Source organism: Neovison vison, chromosome 7, assembly GCF_020171115.1.
Source record: "Neovison vison isolate M4711 chromosome 7, ASM_NN_V1, whole genome shotgun sequence".
Taxonomy (NCBI): Eukaryota; Metazoa; Chordata; class Mammalia; order Carnivora; family Mustelidae; genus Neogale; species Neogale vison.
The window spans coordinates 12,941,059-12,961,401 of record NC_058097.1 but is presented as its reverse complement, the minus strand read 5'-3'; the positions used below and the strand labels follow the sequence as shown (position 1 = coordinate 12,961,401).

General features: G+C 45.3%; 1 protein-coding gene across 1 annotated transcript in view; it reads left to right on the top strand.

Annotated features, from left to right (window-relative positions):
* The window catches only part of HYDIN (HYDIN axonemal central pair apparatus protein), a 326,268-nt gene that overhangs the window by 243,877 nt on the left and 62,048 nt on the right, over positions 1-20,343 (top strand). Inside the window, exons 47-58 of the mRNA XM_044255773.1 lie at positions 2,226-2,447; positions 4,504-4,712; positions 4,886-5,068; positions 5,930-6,049; positions 8,572-8,731; positions 8,834-9,006; positions 10,518-10,716; positions 12,333-12,432; positions 14,113-14,212; positions 16,116-16,284; positions 16,714-16,952; positions 19,653-19,770. Coding sequence (XP_044111708.1) covers positions 2,226-2,447; positions 4,504-4,712; positions 4,886-5,068; positions 5,930-6,049; positions 8,572-8,731; positions 8,834-9,006; positions 10,518-10,716; positions 12,333-12,432; positions 14,113-14,212; positions 16,116-16,284; positions 16,714-16,952; positions 19,653-19,770 — 1,992 coding nt within the window. The remainder of the gene's footprint in view (positions 1-2,225; positions 2,448-4,503; positions 4,713-4,885; positions 5,069-5,929; positions 6,050-8,571; positions 8,732-8,833; positions 9,007-10,517; positions 10,717-12,332; positions 12,433-14,112; positions 14,213-16,115; positions 16,285-16,713; positions 16,953-19,652; positions 19,771-20,343) is intronic.

Here is a 20,343-nt window from a genome sequence, read left to right as displayed (position 1 = left end):
GCTCTTGCTGATGCTGCTACTATAAACATTGGGGTACAGGTGCCCCTTCAAGTCTATATTATAGTGTCAGTTGGATAAATACCTAGTAGTGTTAAGTGCTGGGTTGTAAGGTAGTTCAACTGTTAACTTTTTGAGGAACCTCCATGCTGTTCTCCAGAGTGGCTGCACCAGCTTGCATTCCCACCAACAGTGTAGGAGGGCTCCCCTTGTCACATCCTTGCTGACACCTTCTGTTTCCCGTGTTGTTCGTTTTAGCCATTCTGACAGGTGCGAGGTGGCATCTCATTGTGGTTTTGATGTGCATGTCCCTGATAATGAGTGATGTCCAGCACCTTCTCATGTGTCTGTTGGCCATCTGTGTGTCTTCTTTGGAGAAATGTCTACTCATGTCTTCTACCTTTTCTTAACTGGATTGTTTGCTTTTAGGGGTATTAAATTTAGTAAGTTCTTCATAGATTTTCAGAGTTGATTTTAAATATTGACAATACTAGTGTTATCGGCTGGCAAGATAGGTGTACTGTGGAAGCAAGAGTCTCAATTACTTGAAAATCTTCTTCCCACAAGCTTCTTTATAGTGACAGAAATCATACTATTAGATGGCTTTTTGTCCCTAGAAAATATTGCATTGCCAGAAGCCCCTGCGTGAGGGTTTGGAGGAAATGGTTTTTATAGCATTTTGTCCAGAAATGAGCTTTTTCTGCAAAACACCAGAAAGCAAATATTTCAAGCTGCAAATCCTACAGTCTCTGTCACAACCACCACCATGTAACTCAACAGACATGACTCCGTCCCTGTACAACTTAATTTACAAAAGCAAGTAACAGGCCAGATCTGACCTGGGGGCCACAGTTTGCTGATTTTTAGTTTAGTTGATCGGAAACTAGATGCAGCCTTAACAGGGAGAGAACAGAGCCAGGGAGGAAGGTTTGGCAGGTGAGAGTTTAGGGGAAAACACAGGTAATTCCTCAAAGGGGCAGATCGGGGTGGGATGCGGCCGCACATGGAGAGTCTCGCCGCAGAGGTCCGGGTAGGCCGAAGGCTGGAAGGTGACTGGGGGACACATGACAACAAACCACTCGTTTCACAGTTCTGCCTCCGTTTAGCCTGAGGGGACTCTTGGCCACTTTTCTCCCCAGAAATATGTTTTTTGAAAAAGAACTTCTTCTCATCTTGTTTTATGTTCCAGGACTATAGCCAAGGTTACCTTCTGGCCCATTCTCATTGTCCGCACACCCCAAGTGACAGCTTAGACTGTTGGTTACAGTTCTTGACCCCTGGCTCCATTTAATAATTGGTACAAACTACCCATTCCTTTCCCTCACAGACATTCAAACCCTGGGAGTTAACACTGGCTACGCTTACGCAGGAAAAGCCTTTGGCGGCCTGACCCGCAGGTCAGAAACCCAGGATTCCACCCACACAGCTGCCGGCTCGGCCTAAGTGCCTGCTTGGTCCACAGAACGGACGCTGTGGCGGGCTGTCCAGGTTACCGCTGTGACAGTGACTTATGCGGAGATCGCCTGCTTGGGCTAGAGGGTTTCCCTGCTGAGATGGGAGCTGCTGCGAAGCATTCAAGCCGCCCGCTCCGGCGGGTGCCCACTCAGTTGAAACAGCAGAAGGGGAGAATGCTGGAGGAATGCATTTTCTCTTCGGTTTCTTTTCGACTTCTCTCTTCTTTCCCATCCTTTACCCAATTCCCAGAACCCTGACTTGTTTTCTTTGCCATACTTGACCTGCTCCAACCCTCACTTACTTTCAGCCTCAGAAAGAAAGAACATTTAAAGGTAACAGAAAGATTAACATGGGATCTGGAGGCAGATGGACCGACTCTGTACCATTGACATCAGAATCTTAAGAGCTGGCATCTAAAACACACTGAGCGCCTGCTGTGTGCTCGGCCCTAGTGTCTGTCCCAGTGGAGTTTACATCCATTTGCAGAGACAGACACGATAAGGGGACTAAGACCATGATAAGAGAAGGATAGGGGGCACGCAGTCCACAGCAAGAGCCGCAGCCTGCTCTGGGGGCACAGGGGTCGAGAAAGACCTGCAGAGCTGTGTCACGGGCCCTTCACCCCCCTTCCCCACCACGTGCCCAGGGCAGTGGCACCTCCCAAGAATGTTAGGAAGAGGCAGGAGAGTCCAAACCTCCCTGTGCTCACTCAGGGGAGCAGCTGGGACACCCTGCCCTCTGCCTCAGAAATTAACCATTGGCTTTTCCTTTAGATCCTGGACATCTTGGGTCTGGGTTCCTCGGGACCACCCATCCCACCTCCCGCCTTATTCTCAGTCATCTCCTACCCCCTGAAGCGGCCACCTTTGGCCACAACAGAAATCCTGAAGCATTTCGTGTTTGTGATTTCCCCATCTGAAGAGCTGTCCCTGCTGGAGGAGAAAAGAGAAGGGGAAGCAGAAGCAGAGCTTTTGGGCCCCGCGGGCTCTGGGAAGGTAAGGAACAAGCCAGCCTCTTGTTCTCCTGATTTTGGTAGGACTTCAGTTGGGCAGACAAGGAAGATCCCCCTCCGCATGGTCAAGAACGGGGTATGGTGTTGGGTGTCACATTCACTGACATGTTTGCCATTGACTCGTCGCGTATCCCAGCTGGGGACCCCACATGAGCCTCTCTCAAAATGCCTGATTCTCATCTTGCACCCTTTTTGGTCCCCGTGGAATGGTCTAGGGAACTTGTTGAATTGCTCTAAAGCTCATTTGGGAGAAATAATAAGCAAATGCAGGTGGTCTCTCTCTCTCTCTCTCTCTTTTTTTCCAAAAGCAGCTCTCTTAAAGATATTAGAATGTATTGGGAGCCTAAGGTCATTCACACAGTATATGAGAAGACAAGAATCGGTAGGGGCACCTAGGGGCACCTGGGTGGCTCGGTGGGTTAAAGCCTCTGCCTTCGGCTCAGGTCATGATCCCAGAGTCCTGGGATCAAGCCCCACATCGGGCTCTCTGCTCAGCAGGGAGCCTGCTTCCTCCTCTCTCTCTGCCTGCCTTTCTGCCTACTTGTGACTCTGCCTGTCAAATAAATAAATAAAATCTTAAAAAAAAAAGAAAAGACTAGACACAAGTTAAGGGAACACACAACACTAAGAAAAGAACAGATTTTCAAAGAAGTTATGAGTATGAGATTGGATATTGTGATAAACTCACTTTTTATCTCTTTGCCTGACACAATAGAGTAAAATTAATTCCAGCTAGATCAAAACTATGAGTAACTGAAATGAAATCACATGTAAGTAGAAGAAAATAGATATGTAATTAATAGAATAAATCACAAAGGAAAATAGGTTTGACCAATAATATGTAGAAGGTATGTCTATTAAAAGCTGGAGAAGGGTTATTTATTCCCAGAGAAATATGGTAGCCCAAGATTTGAATCTCTCCACCCAGCTTCCTACAAACCAGGCACATCAGCAAAGAATAATAAAATCACCAGTAGGAAACAAAATCACCAGTAGGCCCTGCCTCAGCCTCAATTTGGTGAAGAGATTGACTCAAACTTCTATTTAAAAATAAATAGGGAATTATCATCTGAGATCAGCAGCATGAGTGGACACGCCCTACTAGAAAATAGTCCAAATAAAAAAGAAAATGGAAAAAATTGCCCACATCGGAGGTGACGATGACACCCACTTCTTTCCTTAAAATTAGCCATTAACAGAAAAGGGTTAAGCATTCTTGAACTTAACCATTCTAGGAGGAACTCTAATTCATCCCCAGTTGGCAAAGGAAAGCTCTTCATTCTAGAAGAATGGCAACCAAAACTATAGAAAGAATAGTAAAATTAGAAATGAAGTAATCAATTAAGGAGCACCAACTGACCTAAAAAGCAGTACTTTGTTGGGAAACAAGGTACTACAAGCCAGAACATCATCCCACAGGGCACTAGCTGGCAGCAAAGGGAAACACCCACATTATGGAGGCCAGGTCTGGCGGGTGCCATTCCAGGGTGAATACAGTGCATCGGTAATCATGGGTTGAGGTGGCTTTTTTTTTTTTTGGTCCCTTGTTGTGATGGAGTGTGACATATACAGCACCTTCTCTGAATCTCATCAAACTTTATGCCTAATTTCCAGTTTACAGAAAACACAGGGAATGAAGGAATAAGCGAAATGACGCTCGAAGAATAGTCAGAAAATTTCAGAGTATGGAATATTCTATAGGAATACAGATCTGGTCTGCCCACAAGTCAGTGTGATTGGGAGGGGCGAGGGGTCTGGAGTCAAGGGTACTGAAAACACACCCCAACAAAACGCAGTGCAGGAAACCTCTCCCTGCAGCTTGAAGCATTCTCTGGGCTTCGGCCTCCTCTTCAGGGAATGGGGAGCCCAGGCAAGCCCCGGCTCTCCTCTTCTTCTCCACTGCTGAAGTAGGCTAGGCCCTCCTCCCTGCCCTCGGCAGCTGCCAGCATCCTGAACACGCAGCATACACGTATTCGAGGCGTCTCTGTCTTCCGTGTATGTCAATGAGTATTTAAGCTTTGTGCTTGTGTTTAATTAAGACCCAGGAGGAGCAGACCACCTCCTCTAAGGGGAGCAGACAGAAACCAAAAGACAAAGCAGACCAGGCCCGAGACACTCAGAAGGACAAACGTCGCATGGCCGTCAACAGGAAGGGCCTCTCTGCGGGAACAGCCGGAGCCATTGCCCCCTTGTCAGACATGGACCAGAACAACTTCGCTGGGCAGTTCTCCCAGGAGAAGTTCATCAGGTGGGCCTCTGAGTCACCCAGGGAAGGGAATGCTAGAGCCCCGAATAGAAGGCGTGCCTGTCCTGCCAGCGGGCCCTCCGGATGGCCAGGACGTCTCCCAGGCAGCAGCCCTGTCTGCTCTTAGAGGCCCAAAGGAAGGCTTCTCTCTTTAAAAGGTCTGTGGTCGTTTGCAGGCTGAATCATTTCCGGTGGATCGTGCCCGCCAACGGTGAGGTGACGCTGCGAATACACTTCTCTTCCAACGACCTCGGGAACTTCGACCAGACGTTCAACTTCGAGATCCTTGGAACCCGCCGCCAGTACCAGCTCTATTGCCGAGGTGTCTGCTGTTACCCCTACATTTGCCAAGACCCAAAGTAAGTGTATTTTACCTTAAAAGAGAAAGTTGATCGAACTAGAACGATACATAGAAGCATGGCCCTTGCACACGGACAACATGCAGATTTATGAAGCGTCCCATACGTGTGCAGACCAAGACCACAGGCTGTCTTGAACATCCACGAAGCCACAGGAATGGCATGGACCATCAAAGTGAGCTACAGAGAATGTTAATAGTGCGAAGGCCAGGGAAGCGTCGTCCTCTGGCCAGTTAGTTTGCTTATTGGACAATGAGGCAAACTTAAGCGGATTTTATGTGTACTCTCGAATTTTTTTTTTTTTTTTGTCCTGTAATATCACTAAAGGTGTGACTCTCCATGGGGGGACATTTTTCTGAGCTACCAAACACCACCGTACCCCTTATCCACAACATAAAGTCACCCAGCTGGGCAAGCTAATGGGACAAACCCTCCAGGGCTGAGGCCTTTTATAGCTTATCCACTAAGAGGAGCTTTTTTGCTGTTCTTACCAGAGCCCACACTAAACGAGGAACTCTGGAGCTGGTTAATGTCCTCCAGAACTAGTTTTCCACAGAGATTTTCAGTTTTTCTGGTTGAGCGCACTGGCATGGGAAATCTACCTCAGTCTACCATTAGCCACTCATTATGAAAGACACCTGGGAATTTTTTCCTCAAGTTCAAGCTCTCATCCCTGGGGATGGTAGAAGGGAGGGAGAAGGAATAAGGGTCAACTAAGGTCCTCAGATTAAGAATCATTCTGTCTCCAGATACCTGAACCCTTTGCTGAACAAGGAGTGTTGGGTTCAGGTCAATATCAAATGGAGGCATTGAACTTGCACTCAGACAGCCTCTCCTCCTCTTTTCCTCCCCTGTGTTCAGAGTGGTATTTCCTCAGCGAAAGCCAGACATGAAGCAAAACGAGGTCATCTTTAAGAAGTATATTATGAGCACGGAGAGGTTTTACTTCGGGCCACTGCTTTGCGGAAAATCAAGAGATAAGTACGTGTTCCATTATTTTAAGGCAAATTTCAGACATCCCGTTGGACTCACGAATGGTACATGCCGGGGTGCTCTGTGGACATAGATTTTACTATTGCTGCCTCGGTTAGCTCTGAACCACAGGAGAACCGGGTTCTTGTACCCCAAGTTTCTGCTAAGCCACCCAGATGAATGTGAGTGCCATCTTCCCAGATGGAAAAGCCTGGAGAAGGATGAGGTTTTAGTGGGGAAAGAGTAGGACCAAATGTCTACTTTGGGATATGTTGTTTGAGATGCTCAGGAGATGTAGCTAGTAGCCACACACACCAAGGAATAAGCTCTGAGGTCTGGTTCTCGGGGGACATCCATGGGGTTCAACAACAGAGAGGTCCCAGGAGTATAAGCAAAGGTCATTTTGGGGATTTCTGTGGATGAAGCCCGAGCAAAGTGAGTTGAGGAATCAGTGGGCGGTGAGAGAATGGAGACCGAGTGTAAAGGTCGTTCTCTGGAAATCTTGGCCCTGAAGAGAAGTGCAGGCAGCCAAGGACAAGAGGGGACATGGGATCCAGGGACACTGCTCACACACTGTGGTTCTTACACTGTTTGGATGCCAAGGGGACACAGGGAGGAGGAGGTAGGCGTTTTCAGTGGAAGTAAGGGCCATTGGAGGTACAGCTCCCTGAGACCACACAAATGGGGTACAGAGATGTTGTTCTTGCCAGGAAGAGGGTACACCACTGCCCACTAGGAGGAGTGAAGGCGGACGGCTTCAGGTGCAGATGTGGTGGGGCCCGGGAGAAGGTTCCTATGCTATGGTCTGTTTTCTCCATAACACATGTTGTGAGGTCATCCCTAACAGGAAGGGAAGTGGAGGGAAGATAAAAATGTTGAGAAAATAGAGAGCAGATGAAACAGTTTTTGTGGAAAGTTGGAGAGGTAGAATAGTAAAGAAACAGAGGAAGGTTGTCGGGCAGAATTGGGGCCCTGGGTGAGGTTGACGGTCACAGGTTTTTAGAGATACCAGTTTTTTCGGGTATGTACAAACTTCTCACTGTGTAGGCAGGGAGGCGTGACCAGAACTGGACCCAGCTCTAAGCACGTCTTAATTCAGTCTGGCATTTATTATGGTAATTAGAGTTTGTGTTCATGCTGACTTGGTAGAACTAACAGAGCCTCTTTGTTCTCCAGACTCTTAATAACTGGAGTTTGGTTCCTGAGAGGCTGGACCAGAAAGCCAAGACGCACAGGGTTGACTGATGCTGGAGTGGATAAGCCTCTAGAAGGGGCCCAGTAGAAGGGCTTCGCAGAGAGAAGAAGGGGGCTCAGGCTGACGAACATGATGGACACTGCAGTCCAGGGTCAAGAGTCAGGGAAATCATTGCTATTCAGAGAGACATGGGTCCTGGCAGCCCTGGAACCAACCAGAACTTGGGGCCAGATAGCACTGGCCTAGGAGGAGAGGGATTACAGTGGCCCAAAAAACAAGACTTAGTACAACCGGGTGTTATTTATTTTCTCAAACCCTGCTGAGCCTCAGTGTTCTCATCTGCAAAATGGGAAAATAAAAGCAGCCGTCCACAGATTTGTGAAACTGAACTGGATAATCAGGACTTAGCACATGGGATTTAGCACAGTAAAGGCCACCACCCCTTTGGCAGCGCCATAGAGCGCACTCTGCCTCTCTGACCCTGATTTGCTCTCTGCCGTTTACTGTCCTTCCTTCCTCCATCACTGCATATCCAAAAAGCTTTTCAGACTGTCCCTGGGCTGTGCATCTTCACCAGCATTCCTTGTACTTTCTGTGGTTCCTTTTTATTAACCATTAACCGAGCAGCTTCTAATGCCCACAGTGCTCACCTCTGTGGCTCTTTCCCCAAGTCACAAGGAAACAGAAACAGCCTTGCAACAGTGAACCACGCCAAACGATTCCATGTCAAAACAGCAATGTCTTGTACAGGTCGAGGAGAAGGAGGTCAATGTGATCATCTCTAAGGCAGATGGGAAAGAACAAACTGCTCTCAAAGGATTATATGTCCTGGGAATATAAGCCCTGGGAAGGGTAGATCCTCACGTTTCTCAGAATTCTTTGCAATAATGGAGCACCTGACTGGCTCTGTTGATAGAGCATGCGACTCTTGATCTCAGGGTCATGAGTTCGAGCCCCATGTTGGGTATAGACATTACTTAAATAAATAAATAAACTTTTTTAAAAAAAGAATACTTTGCAATAATAGCTACCATCTGGGGGCATTTGATATCTGTAGCTGTCCTGAAGAGCATTAGGTACACCATTGCGTGTAATACTCATAGGAATCCTAAGAAGAAGTATTATCCCATCTTAGAGATGAGGAGACCAAGGCTTGGCAGGGATGAGGGAGGGGGGAGGTCAAGTCCAGCTGCAAGTCTTCACAACTGTGAAGCTTAGCTGCCAGGCCGCTGCCTCAGTGCACCACGTTACCCTCTGGCACTGCCGTACGCTCCTTTGCCACCTGAACTCCCAGTCCATCCTTAAATCCGCATCCCTAATCTTTGTTCACTTCCAGGTACAAGTCCTCCTTGTTCCCAGGCAACACGGAGATGCTGACCATCCTGAACAACTCCCCAATGGTCGTGGAGGCATTCTTCTGTTTTCAGAATGATGTCAAAGCAAACACCTACTTCCTGGAGCCCATCAACATGACTCTGAAACCCAATGAGAAGCAGGTACAGCCACACGGAAACAAGTCCACCGGGTCAAGTCTTTCCTGGGAAATTGGAGGTCACGGCATTCTTAGCATCAATGTACTGTTTTGATGCTTCCTTTAGATGCTGAATATATGGGCCTACCCTACCGCGGTCGGTGTCTTTGATGACTGCATTGTCTGCTGCATCAAGGAGAACCCAGAGCCAGCTGTCTTCAAGTTAACCTGCCAAGGGGTCCGCCCAGAACTCGAGCTGGACTCCAAACAATTGCATTTTGACCGGCTCTTGTTGCACAGGTCAGAGTTCTGGGTGATACCAGGACTGCGATGGGATTTAAAGAACATTTAGTTCTAGGGTGGTCAACTCATCCCGATTTTCTCAGCCCTCTCCTTGTTTTGGCACTGAAAATCCTGCATCTGGGGAAACTTCTGGTCCTGTACAAACCAAGACGTTTCACCCATGGGGTCCAGGGCCAACCACCCCCCAAAATTAACTGCCAAAATGTGTGCATATTTGCATTTTTCTCAGAAGGAATCACTTTTTCCAAATTCTCTAAGCAGTCCATTGCCCTCAAAGGTTAAGAATCTTTGCTTTAGAAGTTAAAGCACAAGTAAGTGAAACCACATAATAATTGTCTTTCTCTGCTTAACTTATTTCACTAAGCATAATCTCCGCCAGTCCCATTCATATTGATGGATGGGTACCATCCATACCAAAAGTTGGGTATTCATCCTTTCTGATGGCTGAGTAATTGTCCATAGTATATATGGACCACATCTTCTTTATCCATTCATCTATTGAAGGGCATCTCAGCTCTTTGTACAGTTTGATGATTGTGGACATTGCTGCTATGAACACTGGGGTACATATGGCCCTTCTTTTCACTACATCTGTATCTTTGGGGTAAATACCCAGTAGTGCAATTGCCAGGTCATAGAGTAGCTCTATTTTTAATTTTTTGAGGAATCTCCACACTGTTTTTCAAAGTGGCTACCCAGCTTGCATTCCCACCAACAGTGTAAGAGGGTTCCCCTTTCTCCACTTACTTGTGGAGCATAAGGAATAACATGGAGGACATTAGGAGAAGGAAAGGAAAAGTAAATTGAGGGAAATCAGAGGGGGAGATGAGCCATGAGAGACTGTGGACTCTGAGAAACAGGGTTTAGAGAGGAGGCGGGTAGGGGCATGGGTGAGCCAGGTGATGGGTGTTAAGGAGGCCACGTATTGCATGGCCCACTGGGTGTTTTATGTAAACAATGACTCTTGGAACAGTGCATCAAAAACTAATGCTGTATTTTATGGTGACTAACATAATGCAACAAAAAAATAATACAATCTGAGGGGTTGGAAGTGGTGGGGGGTGGGAGGTTGGGGTACCAGGTGGTGGGTATTATAGAGGGCACGGATTGCATGGAGCACTGGGTGTGGTGAAAAAATAATGAATACTGTTTTTCTGAAAATAAATAAATTGAAAAAAATATAGATTCTCCTGGAAAAGGAAGGAGGGAAGGAAGGAAAGAAGGAAGAAATTAAAGCACAGAGAACACTAGACAAAAACTAGAACTTAACATTTTATCCACTGGCATTATATTATTCTAAATAGAGAATGTTTATTTCTGGAGCTACTAGAAAAGACGATACTGATATGTATCCTGCATTCCTTCATCGCCACCGCAAGGCCCTGTCCCCTGGTGAACTCCAGTTAGTGAGCTAAGCAATGACGAAAGTAACCAGAAGGGCATTTTTGGACCTGCCTGAATAAATCAGAACCATTTGAGATAGTCAAAACTCCTTTTGGTCTCTGCAGGAAAGAATGCAAGGTGGTTCTTCTCCGCAACGTCACACCCCTGCCGGTGGCCTGGCGGATCACCAGCCTGGATCACCTGGGCGATGACTTCGCCGTGTCCACCATGCAGGGGACCATCCCCAGCAAGGCAGAGTACAGCCTGCAGGTGTACTTCCAGCCCTCCAAGCCTGTCAACATCAAGAAGATGATCCGGTTGGAGGTGAGGTGCCGCACATCTCCAGGCTTGGCCATCAGAATGTGTATATCTTGGGTTCTCTGACAAGCACACGCTCACACACACACGGAGCCATGTCTCTGTGTTACACGCTCCTTACCGATCCCTGTTTGACAACCACTGACCCACGGGGGGGTGTGGGGGAGGCAGGCAAGATGGGATACTTGGAGAGGTCATGTGACAGATATTTACCAGCTGGTATGGAAACATTTCTTAATTTTAGGGATGATATAGCATCCCTATGTGTTCTAATCAGAGCAGACACAATGGGTTTCCCCTCTGGCTCCTTAAAGTTGTCTAAGGTTTCTCTTCTCCAGATTCCTTCAACATCTACATGAGGAAATGCCTTGTTTTCTGGTCCCCTTGGAAAGTGCTCTGGTGAACTCATTTTATTTTATTTGTGTACCTCTTAAATTGTTCATCCTGTTTCCCTCAGTTACAAAATTTAACCTCCACCCTCTACTCCAATAAGAAAGCAAAGGAAATAGAATGTTCTAGGTGCATGGCATGTATCAGGAGAAAGGTACTGTATAAATTCTGGAAATGGTAATCCAGATTGTTTGTCCTGTTTTGCCCTCCTGCTCCCAGTCCTTTTTGTCATCTCTGTTAGAGGCTGAGCAGCAAAAGAAGGTAAAACTTAAGTGGGTCCAATTTGCTCTATGAAACATTGGCAAAATGCACAATGAAAGAAAAGATGGAAATTCTGAATTAAAACTTGAGTTTGGTGACAGCTACCAATTTCCCACTTGACACCAAGCACAAGTCATGCAGAGCTGGTGACTTTATTTCTCAACTTGAGGCACCTGCCAGAGAGGCAGGGGTGTCCAGGAGAGCTACCCCCCATGGCCAACGGCTCTTCCCCTTGCTGAATGGACACTTTATCACCCCCTTGTTTGTCTTAGGAGTTAAAAGTAGGTCCAGCTGACTGCTGACAGCAGTTCAGGTGCTCCTCGGGACAGGGAGGAGGGGACAGTGAGCAACTGGGGGACGGGGGCAGGCTTGCTTTTATTTATTTATTTTTTTTTACACTTCCCACTTGAATAGTAAAGGTGTTCACTTAAATAAAACATTTGAAATTTCCTGGAGAGAAACACTAAACACTTATTTTATATGAAAATCTAGTGCTTTTTCCATAGATTGAACCAGAAACAAACAGAAGAATTCAGATTTATAAAATCAGTAAAGCAAGGGTGATTGACAATGTGCAAGTTTTCTGTTTCAATGGGCAGAAAAATGCTCTTCAGGTTTATTTTATTTAGAAGTTCCAAAGAACACTTTGCTTTGTATGTATACTCACAGCCCCAAACTTCAATAATGCAGTGAAAATCACACAAATAATTTAAACCTCATAAGTGGACAAGATGAAAAATGCAGTCGCTTTTCCCCATTCTTATATTGATTGTCTACACTGGCGTTTCCCAAAGGATGTTATGAGAACACCAGTCATAACAAATGGTCACTGAAGACAAAAGCTAAATACATCTTTAAAATATTCTCTACCACATCTCCTGCTTCATCAGTCCTGCTGCGTGGCACGTAGTTCCAGCTCCAAATCCCCCATGGATCTTGCTTTTACTGAAGAATCCCTTTTACCCTAACAGGTTTTAGATGCAGAAAATCTTGTTGGTGTGGTTCAGATTGAAAACATCTTGGTCTTTGCAGAATCTTACGACGTCGCCTTGGACATCACCTTCCCCAAAGGTCTGTTGACCCCTTCAGGGAAAGGGTGTTTAGAAGTTACATCTTTGAGTGCAATGTATTTCTTATGTAGAGGAAGACCAATGGCTGTTGGCAAGGGCATGGAATTTCAGCAAATAGTGATGCAAGCCCCAGAGTAGTGTCAGCAACATGGCTACAAGAATCTTAGTTTTCTCCAGCTAGAGATGACAAGGGGTGGCGATAATTACAAAGTTGGCTCTTTTCCTACCTGCATTAGTCTTCCCTCACTGCTATAACAAATTGCCACAAATTGTGGCTCATAACAATACAGATTTATCATCTTACAGTTCCATGGGTCAGAAGTCCAAAACTGATCTAACTGAGCTAACATCAAGATATCGGCAGAGCCATGTTCCTTTCTGGAACTCTGGAGGAGAATCCATTTCTTCACCTTTTCTAGTTTCTTGAAGCTACCTACATCCTTGGTTCATGGTCCTTTTTTCTCCATCTTCAAAGCCAACATCGTTGGGTCAGGTCCCTCTCCCACCATCATCTCTCTTGTTCTCCACTTCTATCTCCCTCTTCTACTTGTGTAGTGATTACAGTGCCCCCCCCCCGAGAATCCAGGATACTCTTTCTATTTTAAAGTCAGATGATAGATAGATAGATAGACAGAGTCAGCTGATGAGCAACCTTAATTCCATCCATCATCCCCCTTTACCATATGACCAAGCCGATTCACAGGTTCATATGCATATTTACAGCATATTCATGGGGATAAGGACACGAACACCTTCTGAGGGCACAGAGCATTATTCTGCCCACTGCACTGCCCTCACACCCAGGTTAGACCCTCCCTGTTGGCATGCAGTTTTCCATTATTCTTGCTTCTTCTGCTTGCCCTCCTTCTCAGCAAGATTTAGAGAACACGAGAGCTGCCTGTTTGCCTAGATGTTGTGAGTCTTATGTACAAGGATATTTATTGCAGCATTATTTGTACTAATGGAGGATTGGAAATAACCCAAATATCTATTAAGAATGGAATGCTATTGGGGCGCATGGGTGGCTCAGTGAGTTAAGCCTCTGCCTTTGGCTCAGGTCATGATCTCGGGGTCTTGGAATCAAGCCCCCCATCAGACTCTCTGCTCAGCAGGGAGCCTGCTTCCCTCTCTCTCTGCCTGCTGCTCTACCTACTTGTGATCTCTCTCCCTCTGACAAATAAATAAATAAAATCTTAAAAAAAAAGAATGGAACACTATTGCCATAGAAATTATACTGTAAATTATAGAACAGCATATCATGGTGTATTTTATGACCATTAAGATCATCACATTTATAAGGAATTTTTAATTATGTGCAAAAATGCTTATGAGGCAGTGCTAAGTAAAACAATACAAATTTATATGTAATATTCTAACTATGTTGAGTATATACTTGATGCAAGAAATTTTTTAGCTACTAGAAGTTTTAACTAATGGAAAGCATGAAGGGAAGGACAGCGGTCCTAAGATGGAGGGAGCTAAAGTAGGTGCCAAAGCAGAGTCCATCGTTTGTTTGCTGACTCAGTTACAGGCAGTTTTCTCAGCTGCAGTGTTTTCAGAAAATAAATTTTCTGAGCTTGACACCATGGATTTTCCATGGGAACTTCAACAGGAAGTTCCTCTGCTTCTGACTCGCATGCCATCGAATCCCCCTCCCCACCCTGGTTGCTGGCCTCTGCAGGAGCTGAAGGAGGCCTTGACTTTGGGATCGTGAAGGTCATGGAAGAGGTGAAGCAGCCCCTCCAGCTGAAGAATCGTGGGAAGTATGAGATCATGTTCAGGTAACCTGGGATGCATCAGGCATATGGTCATCCACCTCCATTCATGGGGAGGAAGTGCTGTCTGGGAGGTAAAAACAGAAACCTGATTGAGGGACGCCTGGGTGGCGCAGTTGGTTGGACGACTGCCTCCGGCTCAGGGCGGGATCCTGGAGTCCCGGGATTGAGTCCCACATCAGGCTCCCAGCTCCATGGGGAGTCTGCTTCGCTCTCTGACCTTCTCCTCGCCCATTCTCTCTCTCACTGTCTCTCTCTCTCAAATAAATAAAATAAAATAAAATAAAATAAAAACCTGATTGAGGACATCATAAGAACCATTTCTGTTTGTAGCCTCTCTCAGGCTTCAAATGAATGAAATTCCAACTGCTAAGAGCAGAGGTTTTCACGCTGCTCTCAACCCTGTGGCTTTACAGGGACCCTTGAAGTCCCTCTCAAAGCACCCAGAGCCACAGGGCCCTGGGGGTGGGGGAGAGCCTCAGAGGGAGAGATCGGGAAGAAGACGTGCTAGGCGAGGGGAGGTCTGTGGGTGGGGGGAGGGACTGGAGGTAGAGACCTGGCCTTCAGCGGGCCTGCCCTCCTCTCGGCTCCAGTCTGTTTCATAAGTTGACGTTCCATGTAAGATTTCATATGGAAAAAGGGCTTTTTCCAATTTTCTTTTTTTAATTTTGAGAACCACTGTGTTATAGGACCCAAATGGTGGCCTGGCGGAGAGGAGCTCCAGCTTGTGCTCATCTCTCGGGATGGGAAATGAAGGACTAAATTAGAGATTTCTCAGAGAGGAAAGGGTGGTGCCGGCTTGGGGGGAGCAGGTCACTCAGGTAGGGCCACACAACCCTTGGGGGCAATGCCAGCAGCTATGGTCAATCTGTCCTATGGAAGATGATCCTTCTGCTGGAAGAATTTGTGGTTGATAAAGGGACTTCTCCCTCACAGACTCAGAAGAAATTCCATGCATTCACCATAGCTTCATTTCAGCTAAAAGAAGGCTGAAATGGGAGAAGTCCCACCTCAGGGCTACCCATGCATTGAAATAGATAAATATAAACAGAAGCTTAACAAACCTAGAAGAAAAACACTGACCCCTTGGAATTAGCGCTGAGTGGGATCCTGCTGGCTTCTGAGTTTTGTTGTAGGTTATCACAGAAAGTTAGTTCTGCTCTTCTAGATTACATGGACCAGTCACTCTTGGGATGGAGCAGGTGACCAAAATTCATAGAAAGAACTTGCGGGAAAGTGAGGAAGCTCAGGCACCAAGCATGCAGCAATGGTGTGGCCATGTCTCCTGGAGCATGGGGGTGACATTTAGGTCCCCAAAGAAACTCCAGGTGCCCCACCTCCGCTTGAGTTCCTTGCTCCTGTTGCAGTCCCTCTGCCGTTCTCATGAGTCAGCTGCTCTCTGTGACTTCCCACCTCGTCCCCACTGGGCCATGGCCTCCTTTTCCAAGTGCCTCTGCTAAATGGCTTCTGCCCCTACTTTCTCTCTGTCTTTAGATCCCCTGGCTTCTGCATCACTGTACCCTGTGTATGTGCTAATATTCAGTCCTAGAGAGAGGAGGAAGGAAAACAGAGAGAGAAAGGGGGAGATAGGGGGAGTAATAGACAGACAGAAAGATGAACTCATTTAGTTGGTCCATATCCAGCATCAAGTGTCCCTGTTGGACAGAGATCTCCTGCAAAGGAACCTTTTGACCTCAGGCTAGAGATGGCTATCTTTGCCTCAAGCATCACTCACCGGCCGAGTCAGTCCTGGCTGCAGAGACTGGCTCACAGAGTCCAAAGCACAGCGGGTACTTCCAGACACAGTGCTTAAGCAGACATGGCTGGCACTCAGCCATCTGGAGTCTCCTCCCTAGTATCTTGGGTTCCCCAGAATGATTTCAACTGGCCTTTCATTCTCATCTTTCAGCTTTTCTGTGGACTCCTTGGGGATTTTGGCAACCAATGTAAATTCCATGATCTCTATCCAACCCAAGAAGGGCTCATTAACCTCAGCAGAAAAGCCCACAAATGTCCAGGTGTTATTTCGTGCAAAAAAGGAAGTGAAGATTGAACACCAACCAATTCTGCGCTGTCAGGTAAAATAGCTCAAAGGGAGGATTCACTCAGTGACAGGATTGTGGGACTCGTGTCAAAAATATATAAATAAATAAAGGCTACATCGCCTAGCCCATGCTCCAGGGTTTGGTTAGGTGGGGGGCTGTGCAAAGTCATCAGCAACCAAGAGTACCAGACAGGCAATAGAGCCATGATCTTTGGAGAGCTGAGTTCAGACATCAAGTGCAGGAGAAGAGAAGTGAAAGAGGAGGCCAGTTTGGTCCACGTTGACCCATGGCTAACACCTAGTAAGTTTGATATCAGTATTTTCTAATACTGTTGGTGCAATAATATGAAGAAAATGAAAGAAAGAATGAAATTGGCTTCATGGCAGTAACAAAAACAGAATGAGGTAGACAGTCCTGGAATTCCTGGAGCTGACATCTTCCCAATCCTTCCTCTCTTTCTAGATTATTGAACCCAATATCACAGAAGGAGGTGAAACCATTGCCAGCATCCCAATCAAGTTTTCTGTGAATGCGGTGTACTCTAAATACAACATCAGCCCCTCCTCCATCATCAACTTTGGGGCTTTGATCTGTGGCACTCGGAAAAGCGCCACCTTCAGCATAGAAAATCAAGGTGTTACTGACTTCAAGTACGCCCTCTACAGGCTGACCGGGGAGAGCCCCATTCATCAAAAGAAAGGGTAAGACAAGTCTATACTTACCTCGTGCCATTCTCTGGTTAATTAGTGCATTGTATTTTATGAAGAGCTTTCAAATATTTTATCTACATTCACCCAATCTCCTTTTTGTGGGGTGAGGTCACTAAGGTTTAGAAATGGCTTGTCTGGGGCGCCTGGGTAGCTCAGTGGATTAAGCCGCTGCCTTCAGCTCAGGTCATGATCTCAGTGTTCTGGGATCGAGCCCCGCATCGGGCTCTCTGCTCAGCAGGGAGCCTGCTTCCCCCTCTCTCTCTGACTGCCCCTCTGCCTACTTGTGATCTCTCTCTCTGTCAAATAAATAAATAAAATCTTTAAAAAAATATATGAAAGAATGAAATGGCTTGTCTAAGATTAGGCAAGAAATCTCCAGTAGATCTCAGTTCTGAACCCACATCTCTGCCCTCAGATTTCATATGCTTTCTTACTGTCACTCATGTGATAGATTTAATTGAACAAATATAAAGTCTTCCATGTGGGGTTGTGTCTGTTGTCCTGGTGCTTCTAACATGCTGCAGGACTCACAGTAAGTCATTGTCCTATTTATTGTCCTGTAGGATGTGGAGGGACTAGTATAACCACAAACTAAATCAAAAGAAATCAGAGCTGTCCCTCACATGTGAGGTGGCAGAAGGTACCCCAGCAATATAGACAAGGGAAGTACACTGCTGCCTTCCGTCTACTGGGTCCTGCTTTGACCTTCTTTGACCTTCTCTGCATAAAGGCACTGTTACAACAGCTCTCTTAGTTGTTCCAAAGGCAAAACTCTGTATTCTTCACAAAACTCTGTATTCTTCAGCTCTTAATTCTCTAAAACACTTTACCTTTTTGCATGCTTTTGGCTTTTGATGATCATATCCTTTTCTTGGCAAATTAAGTAGAGTTTTACCAGGGGTGCCTGAGTGGCTCAGTGGGTTAAAGCCTCTGCCTTTGGCTCAGGTCATGATCCCAGGGTTCTGGGATTGAGCCCCACATTGGGCTCTCTGCTCAGCAGGGAGCCTGCTTCCTCCTCTCTCTCTGCCTGCCTCTCTGCCTACTTGTGATCTCTGTCTGTCAAATAAATAAATAAAATATATTTTTTAAAAAGTATAGTTTTACCAATTCCCAAGGCTCTTTCTCCTAATTAATTGACTCCCTAATTAATTAATTAGTTTAAAATTGACTTTCCAGTTAATTGTTTTAAATCAGACATACCTTGTTTGTAATTGTTTTGCATTTTTGTAGATACCCTCTTCCATTGTGGCTAAGTTTGAACATATTAAGAAATGTTGGGCTAAGCTATCTAAAATCTCTTTCTAAAGAGAAAAAAAGGGCGCCTGGGTGGCTCAGTGGGTTAAGCCCCTGCCTTCGGCTCAGGTCACGATCTCGGGGTCCTGGGATCGAGTCCCGCATCGGGCTCTCTGCTCAGCAGGGAGCCTGCTTCCCTCTCTCTCTCTCTGCCTGCTTCTCTGCCTACTTGTGATTTCTCTCTGTCAAATAAATAAATAAAATCTTTAATTAATAAATAAATAAATAAATAGGAAAAAAGCCCTAGCCCTTTTTATTTTTAGCCTTTATAATAAAAGTTGGTGCATGATTCTTGCTTATTAATACTAATGTTTGCTTCACACACACAAAAATAAGTCTCTTCCTTCCAAATTTAATTTCAACTTAATTTATGCAACTTTTTTAGCATTTATTTTATCATAATTTAATACTGCTTATAGATATTATGATATATTTGTATTTGCTTTACGTTGTTTTAGTTTTAATTTGTTTATCATCTTAGTGTGTACAAATTCGTGCAAAATACTTAAAAGGGGTTGAAATGTAATTTTTCTGGTCACTGAGCAAGTAAATGCTGAACTAGATAAAACTCTCAAAAGTTTAAGATTGCACCTCAAATGCATTGGATGTTGTAGGTTAACTGGCCTCCAGAAAAACTAATTACTGAACAAACTAGCTTCAGGTGAAGCAAACAGAACTTACGTTCGAGCTATTGCCTAAACTCAGTTTAAAAACACCATGACTGGGGTGCCTGGGTGGCTCAGTGGGTTAAGCCTCTGCCTTCGGGAGTCTGCTTCCCCACCCTCCTCTCTCTCACTTTGTAAAATCTTAAAAATAAAAATAAATAAATAAATAAAAACACCATGACTATAAATGTGAAGAAAAGGGACAGAATTTAAGTTTTTATTTGACATCTCATTTTTTTAAAAAGATTTATTTATTTATTTGACAGACAGAAATCACAAGGAGGCAGAGAGGCAGGCAGAGAGAGAGGAGGAAGCAGGCTCCCTGCTGAGCTGAGAGCCCGATGCGGGGCTCGATCCCAGGACCCTGGGATCATGACCTGAGCCGAAGGCAGAGGCTTTAACCCACTGAGCCACCCAGGCGCCCCTAGAAATAATTTTCTATAAGTGATTTTCACACACTGCTTTCCAGAGAACTCAAGTAAACACTTAAACATTATGGTTTTCTTGCAGCAATTTTCAATGTCCTTATGAATCATATTCAATAAGTCCAATGACTTTATAATTGTCTTATCATTGTTGAATGAGGTCTGCTAATGATAAATAAGCTGACTTTCCCAGATGCCCCCTTGGCTATCTCTCTCATTCTTGGGAGAAGAGACCATGCAATTAGCTGACAGATCGTACTTAATGTCACCACCCCAACCTGAGGGTGTCCTCTTGCTTCTTTAATCAGAGTCAGCCATGTCAGACGTGCAAGATCCCGGGAAAGCGAGAGCTTCTACAAGCCTGGCCCTTCCAAAGCAACCAAGTTGTCTGATGCAGTTCAGAAAGAATTTAATGTCACAAACCAGGTGAGCACCCTTTTCCTTGTCAAAGGGACCCTATAAGGCTGCCTTCCAACTAGTTCCCTCCTGCCTAGTTCTTGCCACAGATACCTCCCTATGCTAGCAAGATCTGAACCTACTGTGGCAGGAATACTAGCTCTCTCGAAATATCACTTTTATTTTCAGGCAAAGCATTGACTTTTCTTTTGATATCCTCTTTTGTTTTAAAACCTTCATTGGTTCTCATTGCCTTAAAATTAAGTTTCATCTGTTCATATATGTTTTAATCATGGATCATCTATTTATAAGAAACAAAGAGATCTTGAGGAAGATCTCAAATTGGAAATAGGCAATAGGTGCCAGGCTTAATATAACTGTTAGAATTATATGACAAAAATCATAAAGCAGCCAACATAAAAATGCTTCAAAGAGCAATTACAAACATGCTTGGAACAAATGAAAACATAGTTCTCAGCAAAGCAAGCGAAGATGTAAAGAACCAAATAGAAATTTTGAAAGTGAAAAAATAAACAAAAGTTAACTCCGTTGGTGGATTCAACAAGAAGATAGAGGGGCTAGAAGAAAAACTCCATGAGCTTG